At 43.1% G+C, this 13,424-nt stretch overlaps 1 protein-coding gene across 10 annotated transcripts in view; it reads right to left on the bottom strand.

Moving 5' to 3' along the window:
* The window catches only part of LOC109641660 (dedicator of cytokinesis protein 3), a 105,223-nt gene that overhangs the window by 36,752 nt on the left and 55,047 nt on the right, over window positions 1-13,424 (bottom strand). For all 10 annotated transcript variants that reach the window (XM_069531224.1, XM_069531177.1, XM_069531183.1 and 7 more), the window contains exons 4-5: window positions 13,272-13,327; window positions 8,183-8,279 (exon numbers count right to left, since the gene is read on the bottom strand). In XM_069531224.1, the coding sequence (XP_069387325.1) occupies window positions 8,183-8,279; window positions 13,272-13,327 (153 nt within the window). The remainder of the gene's footprint in view (window positions 1-8,182; window positions 8,280-13,271; window positions 13,328-13,424) is intronic.

Raw genomic sequence — 13,424 nt, 5'->3', positions numbered from 1 at the left:
TCAACCTCCCTACTCCCTCCTCATCTCTCAACCTCCCTACTCCCTCCTCATCTCTCAACCTCCCTACTCCCTCCTCATCTCTCAACCTCCCTACTCCCTCCTCATCCCTCAACCTCCCTACTCCCTCCTCATCCCTCAACCTCCCTACTCCCTCCTCATCCCTCAACCTCCCTACTCCATCCTCATCCCTACTCCCTTCTCATCCCTCAACCTCCCTACTCCCTCCTCATCTCTCAACCTCACTACTCCCTCCTCATCCCTACTCCCTCCTCATCCCTACCTACATAAGTGCTGACAAAACGATGTGTCTAATTCTGTTTGTTCTGTGTTAACAACATCTGAGTGGACATGTTGGACAATAAACTGGAAGAATACAAATCTACAGCAGAATCTACAAGAAGACGAAGAAAGTTGTGAAACACAAACTCAAGTTCAAATCTGAAAATGACTTTCAGCGTCTTCTCTCCCTTCTGATGCAGTCACAGCTCGTCCTCCACTGGACAGTAGGTGTTTCTGTGACATCTGGACGTCTCAGTCTGTGGGAGGACGAGCTCCGACCTCTGACCCTCGATCAGCTGGACCTGGAGAAGGTGCAGCCGCTGACACAGCAGGACGGAGCCGCTCGCTGCAGCTCGAGCTGGCACTCAGAAATACCCCCACCCACAGCACGGATACAGAAATATGAAGCTCTGAAAGGAAAGAGATCCATCTGTGTTGCAGGGGAAGTAGAGTCTCACAGGTAGAGGCCCCGACTCTCTTTTGTGAGGACTATTTGTGGATTTAGTTTCCCTCCTACCCTCCCTCCCTAACTGCCTCCTCTGCCTCTCTCCCCGGCTGGGGTGAGTAATCACACCTTCACATCCTGCAGGGACCAGCACACAAACACAAGCATTAACACAGTTTAACACAACTGCGCCGCCTCAGCACCACAAACACCGGTCGAGCCGATCTCAGATAATGTTGCTATTTGAAGGAGCTGTGCGGTTTCTCGATATCAGCAGCAGAAACCAAACACAACGATGCAACGTCGGAGCAAAGCTGCTTCTGTGCAGTGATGCAGAGGAAGAAAAGCTCAGACGAGGCTGCGGCGACTAAATCACATATTTACTCTCCTCTTTATTGCTTCATTGGCCTTTTGTTTTTCAAGAGTTAGAAGGTAGAAGATCTTAATCACTCTGACAGCCCACAAACTAGAAAGGTCCGCCGCAGCGTCTCCCCTCCGCTAACAAACACCCACACGGTTTCCACCGGAGCAGGAAACTACATGAGCGGTTATTCAAGCGGCGGGTCGGGGACCGGAGATGGATCTCCAGAGGGTGAGAGACTGTCACAACTCAGCATTAATATGTAAGATGATGTGATTCGGCCTGACAGCTCTGATATCGAATGGGACGTTGGCAACACCTCTGTTCCATTAGCGACATCCTGCTCCGTTTTCACACCTGACAAATGAGGAGTTAAAAGGCCTCCTGTTGAGAAGTTACACGGTTTCTCTCGGGGGTTTGGTGGCGATGTTTTAATTTTGGATTAGACTATTAAAGTAGAAGCAGAAAAATACATCAATTCTAATAATAATATAATAAAATAATAGATCATAAATTATATTTTGCATCTCCTCAGGTTCAGGGTGCACGATTTAAACTGTGCCTCATTTCACGTCGAACGTAAAGGATGAACCAAAACAAGACGTATTGGTCGACGGAGTATTTATTAAGCACCCGGACAGAGAGCTCGTTAGCCTTGTCACCAGCCCACAATGAATCCTGGGACAGGATGGCACAACGTGACTGGAAGACGCATTCGTTCATCATATTTCACGGAACGTTAGAAAAGGGACAGCCCGGTTGCACCGATGTGATGTAATGAGTCTTCAAGTTTGTTTGTTTGGATTATGTAAAACAATTCTGATGCATTTCCATGAAACTTGAAGTAAGAATTGGACAAAGGTAAAAAAAAAAGTGTCGCCATGTTGGTTTTGTGCAGAAACGCTTGAATCTGCGCTGCCCTCTAGTGGATGTATTAAAATCAGTGTACAGGAAGTATGGAAGCACGTGGGCAGGAGCGGTTACATCGTTAGAAACAGACAAATCTCTTTTTTCGAAATGAGCCCGAACAAGCCGGGCTGCAAATTCAATAATGAGATCTGAATTACTTTCAGGAAGTTCCCATTTTGAATCGTCCTGACAGGATGTGAGTGAACTCCCAAACCAGAGGGGACAGTCCCTCCGTTACGTTAGCGAACGTCCTGCTTCGTTTTCTCAGCTGTCAAACTGGCGGCTGCTGCGTCAGTGGAAATAAAAACACCGGAGGCCACAAAACCAGGAGCGTGTGATTTCCTCCGCTCGACTGTTACTGGAACATGTCGCCTCTCGTTTCTCAGGATGAATCAGAAAAAGAGATTGTATACAATATAAAAATCTGCAGCAGAACAGACAAATGAATGAAACCTTGAACCTCAGTATGTAAGAAGAACATGTTTTCAGAGCCGCAGAATGATTGAAACACAAGTGGAGACGCGGTGAAGCCGGTCGAGGTCGAACTTCATTCAGTATTTAAATGTATTTCTACTGAGTGACGGCTGATTGACGTCATCATCCAGGGTTTATTCTCAGAGATTAAACTTTGCAAACTTTCAGGGGCTCGATCACTTTCACAAACAAAAACCCTGTTGGATCTTTTTCACCTGAAAACTTTTCGAGAAGCAGAGTGAACAGCAACACCGCAGGAGTGAATGAAACCAGACTTAACTACGCGTGACACAGATTTCAGAGATGGGAAATAAATCCCAGCTGCTCCAGGAGCGTTTTCACAGGTGGAAATGTGAAGTTATTCTCTGAGTGATGAGACATTCGACTTTAAACTTTAGTCTTAATCTAAACTGGAAACTCGAAGGTGGAGCGTCACAGCCGGAAGTTCATTCACAGAAGATTGTTTGTGAGGAAGTGACGTCACAGGATAACGGAGCATTTTAAATCCCCAACAATCATAATGTACAGAGACAAAGCTGTGGTCGTTAAAGAAGATCTTTGTAGTAAAGGAGTAAAACTAAATGTGTCGTATACAACTTCAATAATTCAACTACGATAAAAACAAGCAGATGTTTAGCTTATATATAGATATAGATATAGATATAGCTGTCAGCAGCTACCATGGCAACGGTGGGTGAGTCACCGCGAATTCATGACACTGCACTTACTGAAGCCTATAGATAAAGACACATGATAATATAAACAGCCGCAACACACAGGGATGAAGACACACACACACGAGCGCACACACACACACACACACACACACACACACAGACACACACCAGATGATTGCAGCCACTTACAGGTGTGATAAGATGATAAATCCACTGCCTCCTCGGCGGCTCCTCTTCTCCTCTTCTCCTCTCTCTGATTCTAGCTCCGGCGAGACGCTGAACACCAAACCACAGCGGCAGGCGAGAGGAAAATCACAGCCTGTCAAACTACTTGAGATCCACTCACAATGTGCTGAAGCAACACTACCTCTCTCTCTCTCTCTCTCTCTCTCTCTCTCTCTCTGTATCTCTGCTTTATTCTGAATCTCTCTCTCTCTCTCTCCTCCTCTCCCAACCTGCTCCCATCTCTTATATCTTTGTCATCTATTTGTGTTCCTCTATCTCTCTCCTCACCTCCTGTTTGTCACGCTTCATTCACACCTGGACTGAGGGTCGGACACTAACATCACTCAGTGGAGCTGAGATTTCCAACGCCCAACCACTTCATTTCGATAAAGCCGCACATAAATCCCACTCATAGATACCAGCCGACTGATCTTTCATCGTGATCCATGAATTATTCTCTGAGAAATCTGAGAAAATGTGAGAAACAATGTTAAAGAAAGTGATGAAAACAACTCCTGAGTCCTGTGAATGTGTCACTCAGACTCTGACTCTGCAGGAAAAGTTCCTAGAAAGTGTGAATTCTCCAGAGAACTTCCAGGTTCACGTTCACACCTCCAGCCACCAGGAGGTCCACAGTTTACTTTACTTCTCCCTCTGGTCACCGCGGCGTCACTTTGACCGATTCTCATTCACACTTCTCCGTCTGCACCTGTCAACAAGTCGGCTGCTATTAACCTCTTCACCATAAGTGACAGTGTGTGATCGTTTGTCTGCATCGACATGTCTCCATAATTAATGATGGGAGGATGTTTTCAGCCACACACACACACACACACACACACACACACACACACACACACACACACAGATACGTGAGTCGAAGGCCAAATCCAGAGGTGGTGTCTTAACACTGTGCTGTTAGATTTACTACACAGAGCTGTCAATCAAACCACACCGCAAATGGCATCACAGGCCTGCGGGGAGACCAAAGATCACACACACACACACACACACACACACACACACACACACACACACACACACACAGTCACTAACACACACACACTCTGTCAGTTATACACACTGACAGAGTGTGTGTCGGTCCAGACGAACGACCGACTTTAAAGTGTCACTGGTATAAATCCATCACAGCACAGGTTTGAGACTGAAAACACTCAGAAGTGCCAAGATGTTAAACAGATACTGAGTTTAAACGTGTTTGAGGCTGTAAAGTTAATTATGTGACTGAATTAATGTTTTTAATATCACATCTATAGAAGATCTGCATGAATGGGTCGAACATGGCTCATAACGCCACCTAGTGTTGGACCTTTCAGGGCCAATGATTGCGTAGAGTTCACAGTTTGGAACGTCTCTACATCCTGACATTTATATATTTATATATTTATATATATATATATATATATATGAAAAACACACACACTCTCATCAGCTTCGTGTTGTGTCACACTGCAAAGTTTTCCCCTTAAACCACCTCAGTAATTATCTCCAGACAGAACCGTCTCCATTAAAGAAAAACATCTTTCATTTCTCTCAAATCATCAATATTTGAGTGAGGGATTTTTTTTTCTTTCTCACAAAAGAGCATAACAGAGTATCTCCAGATTTTCTTTCTTTGGATTGATTTTATTTTCATGTTTGTTAATGAATTCAGAATCGTTCAGTTTCCTCTCCAGCTTCTTAAAATCACCAGAATCCAACTTGAATGTTGTTCGTCCTCTGTCTCCTGCTGTATTTTTAGACTCTCTGGGTTTATTTAAATATTGTTAAACGAGTCGAGGAGGAAACTTGGTTCAGTTCGTCTCTTTTAATTCAAGTTTGCGTTACTTGAGGTCTCTTCTCTTTTTATCTGTCTGTGTGTGTTTCATCCTGCTGCTGCAGAAACTTTGATGATAGAACAGGATCTGGTTTATTTTCTATTTTAAGAAGTTTTATAATGTACATTTTTCATGCACTACATTATTCCTGTTGTAAAAAAGATTGTGTTAAACGCGTGTGTGCTTCTGCATGAACGCTCCATCTCCTGTGTCTATGTTAATGTAAGTGTGTGTGTGTGTGTGTGTGTGCAGCAGAGTGAGGGTGTAACAGGGATTCAACACAAACACAAAGTTATAGAAAGAGACAGACAGAGCAACATGGGAGCAGGAGGCAGAAGCAGAAAGCCGATCTGAGATAGAGAGAAACCTGGAGCCTGAGAGACGGAGCGACAAAGAGAAAGAGAAAAGAAAAGAGAGGAAGAAAAGAAAGACGAACAAGTTTTACTGCATAACATTATTTAGTTTAGTTTATCAGCGATGTTTATCCCTCTATTTCTGTCTCTCTCTCCTCCAACAAAGTGTAAACTCCCTGTGGCAGTGTGTAAAGGCCACACACACACACACACACACACACACACACACACACACACACACACACACACACGAATGAAGGACACATCTGTAATTTATGTGTGAGAGAGAGAGAGAGAGAGAGCAGTGGGTGTCTCTCCACCTTTCTACTCCACTGCCTTCGTCCCCTCTGCAGACTTTGCTGCCACCGAACATCCATTTACTGCAGATTCAGCACGTCAGCGTGTGCCTGTACTCCAGGGGTCGTGCACGTGTCACTGCATGATGTGCACACTGTAGAGTGAGCACTGTTACATGTTCTAAATCTACTGTGGACAGAGGAGGTGTGAACACGGGAGACCGAACTGTGTTTTACTCTTTACATGTCATCCGTGCAGTGTGATTCACTGTGAGAGGGTGATGTCATTATTTCACTTTTTATAAATTACACGGCCAAGATTAAAAATAAATGAACAACTCAATGATGAAAGAGTAAACGAGTAAATGCCAAAATATATAATTTAACGAGTTTAAGAGTTTTTTTCTCTTCACAGTCGTCTAAGCTCATCGTGTGGGAGCTGTTGAGTCTGTCTATAACTTTCAACGTGTTCAATGTAAAGAGCCTTGAGATAATGTACATTATGATTTGATGTTTATACATTTCAGCATCTATTGAATATTGAATGATTCATTTGTTTCTCTTTAACGTTGGCAGGTTCGAGTCTCTGAATAGATTTCAACATGTAGTTTGCTGTAATCTGAATTAAAGAGAGCTTTGTTATAAGATCGGATTTCAACTGTATTTCATTCTTTCTCATTTCCTTTAAAACTTTACATCGAAAATCTCATTCATGGTGAAAATGTACATCTGAAAAGAGTCTTGCATGTGGGCGTGGCTACGTCACCTAAACATCCGCCCACTGCAGGACATTCACGCATTACAATGTTCAGCACATGTATGTTTATCAGGCATAACACGTTTCCTCTGTTTATCACATGACATGTCAGCAACCTTCATCCCTTCATCTTATTAAACTACACATGAACACACTTCACTTCAGACATGACAAGTCCTTCCTCACCATCCATCTTCTCATCCATGTAAAGAAAACCAGAGGATCTACAGTCGCTTCAAGACGACATTTGTTTTTCCACTTGACGCGACTCAGACACTAATGTGACGTCTGTCAGGATGGAAATGGGAAATCTGTCACACGGAACCAAAGACACTTTTGTTTTTCATCTTTTCATCTCTGGCGGAGGGAGAAGACAAAAGCAGAGAGTGACAGGACACGAGGAAGACGAGTGATGAAGACGAACAGAGACAGAAGAGAGTGACAGATTCAGAGTCAAACCACAGAATCCTCGTCCCTTTAGAAGAGTTGGAGAAGACAAACAATGGACGGACACCAGAAGTGCATGAGGACGGTCAGAATATTTGTCCACAGTTTCGGCCAAACATCACTTTATATAAGCAGCTTTATAAAGTATAAATATATAAAAATATTTACAGCCAGTAAATAGAATCTGTTCTTCAGAGCCGGAAGTTTCTTGCTATAATGTTTTCACACTGATCAGAATGTGGACACGCCCCAATGTGGTCCGACATCAGATCTGTAATATGTCCTCAGTGTGGTTCAGGACAGATGTCCACTCCAGGACAGATGTTCACTCCAGGTGTGAACTGGGTCACAGTGGAGAGAGATCTTTTTTTTTTATTGGGAAGATAAGACGGATAAAAAGTTCAGATATTTCTCCTGAACTCAGGACGTTTTCTCTCTGAGAGTCTGAAGCTTCGTGTTTGTTCACTTTCATTTGATCTGTTTTAGTTTGTGATTCAGGGACTAAAGAATTTTGTCTCACATACGTACGTCCTGTCCTCATCACCTACGTGGGCGGGGTCTCTTTCAGTTTGAATGGAGGAAATGAATGAAATGCTTCATTTGTTGCCATGGTAACATTGTGATGGTATCACTAGCAGCATCAGCACCTTCAGGCACAGTACTCCACAGTACTCCACAGTACTCCACAGTACTCCACAGTACTACAGTACTCTACACTAGTTCAAATGCACCACAAGTCCTCGTGGTTCAAACATTATACTGTCGGAGGTGAAGACTGCAGCTGCTGCTTCTTCTTCTTCCTCTATGGTTTAATGTGTCTCTACGTCCTGTGATTGGTCCAAAAGTCCAAACTATCCAAAGGAGTGTTTTCACTGTGAACCAACAGAACCATGGGGTGAACCAGTCCACAGTCTCTATTTTCTATTACTGAGTCTGATTCGGAACAAAAGGGCATCAGACGCTTCACTTGTTTCCTCTTTGATCTGCTTTGATCTTGATCCACTTTCACATTAAATGCGTTCCTTCAACGACTGTAACTCCAGACTTCGTGATTATTATCATATTAATACTGATAGAGACGCAGTATTCGTACTCAGAGTTAAATATTGAGTGGTTCTTACCACATAGAGCTGTTTCCACAGTAAGGCCCATTCCTGCAGCGTGGACGTCACCTCGGTAACGATGGGGTCCTCCAGAGGCACCACGGTCTCATGAGGCCTGAACAAAGATACACAAGCTTCATTCACAGTCACTGACTTTAATTATTGTTTACACAGGAATCAGATGTTCACAAGTAAAGTCACGGTGTCCACCACACAAACACATAACACACAGTGTGTACAGATATCTGGGCCAAGACTCCATCTTCCCTTCTCCGTCAAATGTTCCTCCACATTAAACACAAACATACTTTTTGAAGGTGTTTTAGTCTCTGATGTCTATTAACAACTTTATATGTACATGAAAGCAGACAAATTAAAAAGCATGATGCATGTTGCTCTCAACGCCGACTGTAGGCGACCAAACATGATTGTTCAAAGTAGAAATGAAAAATCTGGTCCCTCGTCTACAGACTATGAATATATTTATATTTATAGAATCTGTTTATAGAGATATCAGAGGTAGAAGAATCAGTCCAGACTGTAAATAAAGACCAGCACCATGACTCCCCTTCCTCCCACTATCCAGAAATGAAGCCAAAATAGCTTGCACTGATGATGTCATTTGGACTTGGTGCAACTCAGTGGTTGGGAGATGAAGCTTGGTATCGAACCACCCTCCTACAAATGCTGCTCCGGTAAAATAAAACTCCACTTCCTGCCCCCCCTGTGCGAACCGTCCTGACATTTCCAAACTGGATAAAGTCACAAAGTGGATCAGCGGCTGAGGAGCAGAACCTCAGTGAGATGGAAACTCATCGTGTGCTAACTCCTCTGTTTCCCACCTCTCTTCTACATAATTGTGACCGTGGGGGAGTTGTTCTCTAAAGCTGAAAGCTGAGTCACTGCCTGAGCCCTGGAGTCAGGAATATTAGAGTACACACTCCTCTATCCTCCTGGTTTTTCTGCTCTCACATTCCCCCCTCGCTCCCTCGCTCTGTCTCATGACTGATTAATTAATAAAAGCCAGTGTGCCAGATTAGCTGATCTCCCAGCTGAGCCGTAGCTGGCGGCCGCCTGGTGATTTCATCCACATTAGTTACACTTGTATCTCAGACGCTTCTCCTCCTCCTCCTCTTTTCTGTTCTACTTTTCCCTCAATCGAACCCCTCCCTCTTTTCCTCTGTTTCTCTCTCACGTCTCTGCCTCATATTGTTCTTTTAACCCTGTCACTCCCTCAGTCTACATCCACATGTTACTACATGTTAAACTAAGAAATCTGTTTTAATGTTCATCGAGGATCTGTAGCAGAGGTGATGAGCTTTCAAAAGAAAATGTAGTTGAGAATATTTCTCCTTTTCCTCCCTCCCTCCTCCCTCTCATCCTTCACTTTGCTTGACCTCTCTCTCATCTCTCGCTTCCTTTTCTGCGCAACCAAGCATTCAACCACACATCGACCCCCTCTTCTCTTTCTGTCTGAACTGGTCTTTGCCCCGAGATGACATTTCTGTCCTCCATCAGTCTGAAGCCACTTGTGCTCCATCCTAATATGTCCTACGTCCTGACCGTCTCTTCTCATGTTTGCCCTCTGCATGAATTCTATTCTTAAACACACGTTCTGTCTTTTTTCTCTTTCTAAACTCTCTGGGGTGAAGAAGAGATTTCTGGAAACTTATTTCTTGCGTCACAAAACGTCTGACGTCCTCAGCTGTGTGTTGAACTTTAAAGATATTTAATATTCTGTCTCGCGGCTGCGATAACTGTCTTTCTATAATAATCTCAGGACATGACAGACATATTTGAACACACGTGTCAACTGAAGAACCACCTGATGGATGGGTGTCTACACAGATAAGAACAGTTTCAGTCAGTTTGAGTCCAGAAGTTTCCTGGAGGCAGACGTGAGATATTTTCTGCAGGAAGACAACGACACGTTTTGTGAAGTCATCATGACCTTGACCTTTGACCCTCTTTAGCTCCAGTGTCACAGCGACAGAATCAACCTACACCCTGCACCACTGTGTGTATTTAAAACTGTGTGTATTTTACACTGTGTGTATTTTACACTGTGTGTATTTTACACTGTGTGTATTTAAAACTGTGTGTATTTTACACTGTGTGTATTTTACACTGTGTGTATTTAAAACTGTGTGTATTTTACACTGTGTGTATTTTACACTGTGCAGTGTTGAGAGCATCAGTTTCCATTAAGATCAACGTGGTCAAACGGCCACTGTCCTGCTGACCCTCAGGTTAATGTCAACATATGAAGCTTGACGGTTCTCATCCCCGACACAAAGTCTGTGAGGTTCACAGGGCGAGTCAGAGTGTGTGTGTGTGTGTGTGTGTGTTTGTGTGTGTGTGTGCAAAGACAGGCATTTGGTGTGAAGAGTGTGAAATAAAAGAGGGTATTTTTTTGTGTGTGGCATCAAAATGATGATGAAGCTGCTATTTTAATTAATGAAATGTTGCTGTAACCATGACGATGTTTTTTCTTATCTTTAACCTTAACATGAACACTTGAACGTACACAACACACTGTGATAAGAACTACCTACAATGAAAGAAACCTTTAACAAACATTTATTTGGTGATTTGTTTTGGTTTGGTCCCATACGCCAACATGGAGGAGGAGGAGTTTATGACCTATACTGCAGCCAAACACCAGGGGGCGATAGGGATGATTTTATGTTTAATGGTGCATATCTGTATTTGTCATCATCCTCCTTGACTTCATGTGTTTCTTTGCCCTGGAGCTCCACTTAAAACAGTGAAAGATTCACTAATTAATTTTCTCTCTGCCTTTAATTAAAAACTCTTATGCAAATCAAGACACGCTGAGTAACTCTGATTAATATGAGGTTTAAGAAAGGTTTTCCGATCATTATGCAAATGTATTAAAATATGTGCTCTTGAACTTGGAAGCGAATCAGAAACAAGCAGGTTCATTCGTTATTTAGAGCGAAGGGGTCTCAAAACAGGATTTCATCAAATTACCCCTAAATGGTTTTTAACAGAGTGAAGAAGAAAAGGCCCCAAAGCTCTGAGGGAAATAAAGAATCAACTACAGATAAGACACTGATGCTTTTCTCACAGTCCACAGGTTTACATCAGTGAAGCTGTTTTCCTCAAAGGTTCTGGAGGGGCTGTGGGCAAACGGATCCAGAACCACCATGTTTCAGTGTGTCATCATGTGCTTCATTAAAGCTCCAGTGACTCAGATTCAGGTGAGAGGATCTATTGGCAGAAATTTAATGTAGAATCATCCTCATGATGTTTTCACTCGTTTCATCTAAATTATATGAATTGTAGTTTTCTTTACCCCAGAAAAGACTCTTTATATTTAAATACTTTATATTTAAATACTTTATATTTACATGGAGGGGACCCTCTCTACGGAGGCCGCCATGTTTTCTACAGTAGCCCAGACTGGACAAACTAAAACCTTTTGAGTTTTTATGACGACTGAAGCTGCCACAGGTTCTTCTTCATGTTCGGAATGAGAGGGTGAGGGGTGTTCAGCTGCAACATGACACTTCACCACTAGATGTCACAAACTTCTACACACTGTACCTTTAAGTTTGTTGTGTTCCATGGCAAAAAAAATAATGAACTAAACTAAAGAATTCTTTATCAAACATTTCGACCATTTAGCTTTGAACATATTCTGGAGTTCATGAATGCGAGTGCAGTGGAGAAAAAAAAGACCTCAAGGACGTGGTGCTGAGAGTCAGGAGAGAAACAGAGGACGGAAGTGATAAAACGATAAAAGAATCAAGCTGAAGGGAAACATTTATCTTGAATTCAGGACTGACAGTCAAATAAAAACGGTGTGTGGGCGACACTTTGTTACAGTGAATAGAAAATTCACTTATTTCTCCTCTTGCCAAGGTTGAGAACGGCTTCATCCATCTTCACACACTCACTTCCATCAACAAGAAGGTGCTGGTGCCTGGAAACTGTCAATCATGTGTTACAGAAACATCTCATTCATATCCTTCGTCTTTCTGAGTAAAGATCAAATGTTCAGATGTGATGTGATGGTCCAATAAGTCCTGACCTGAGACCTGTCAGTGAATCTGTGGAGCGACCTCAGCCACAGCGCCATCTTGTTTTTTTAAAACCAGAAGTAACCTTATATGGAGGAGCAGGGGGTGGAGCCTGACTGAGAGCTCGAGGACCGTCACTTTTTATTCGAAAGTGGAACATTGATTAGAACATGAGGAGAAAGTTCATATATGAACAGTTTGAATTTTAATTTAACCGTTCAGACGCACGTCAGAGCGTCTGAAGTAGTTTGCTGCGTGATCCAGCAGAGGGCGCTCACAACACTATGACCTGTTGACTTAACAAGCTAGCTAGCTATAGACTTCTATAGAAACTACCAGAGGAGTCATTTTCTATAGACATCTATAGAAACTACCAGTGGAGTCGCCCCCTGCTGGCCATTACACAGAAGACAGGTTTCAGTCTACATCCTCATAAACAGTCGAAGCTCCAGACGAGTTGTTTCCGCTCTGCTTGGTTTAAAGTTGTCTCAAACTGAGTGAATATACTGGACTGTGTTAAATCTTATTACTCTCTTAAAAAGGTGGAATTGCAGCTGCTCCTCTTCAGTCACTTAATCCTGATTTAACGGAGGTCATATCATGGAACGTCTGTGTGATGCAGCTGAAACTGAAGATGGAAGGAAACGAGGTGAGAAAACACTGATGTGAAAGAAGGAGGAGGAAGGAGAAGCAGCTGAAAAAGCTTTGTTACCACTTTGTGCGACATGACGTAAATAAAGATGGACGACATGACGGCTCCCTGACGTGAAGCGAAAGTGTCTTGATTGCCCCCTGGTGGCTGGCTGCAGGCTGGGTCATAAGTCACGCCTCCTCCGTGTTATCATGTATTTTACTGCCATGGTAGATCACCGATGCTGAGACTGACTCGTGATTGGTCGGTGGGACTCCCCCGATCACCAGTGCACAGATTTTGCTTTCTAATGATGTCGAAAGCACAACATGGCAGCACCTGTATCCAGATGTTTTGGCTTTATTTCCTGACCCGAACATCAGGGCCCCTAAAGAGACGGAAACTTAAATTTCGTGTTTGGGAAACTTACCCTCGATTGGTGACGATGGATTTCTTCAAGTGAATGTAGTTGGCTGGAAAAACTCCCTGCAGAGACAAACAGAGAGAGAAACAACGATCAGCCCATCGTGTCTGAACGAGAATAACCTGCATGAAACCAAACGTTTCATCAAACATTCCAGAG

Source organism: Paralichthys olivaceus, chromosome 2 (genome assembly GCF_024713975.1).
Source record: "Paralichthys olivaceus isolate ysfri-2021 chromosome 2, ASM2471397v2, whole genome shotgun sequence".
NCBI classification, from domain to species: Eukaryota; Metazoa; Chordata; class Actinopteri; order Pleuronectiformes; family Paralichthyidae; genus Paralichthys; species Paralichthys olivaceus.
This window is presented reverse-complemented; position numbering and strand designations above follow the sequence as displayed.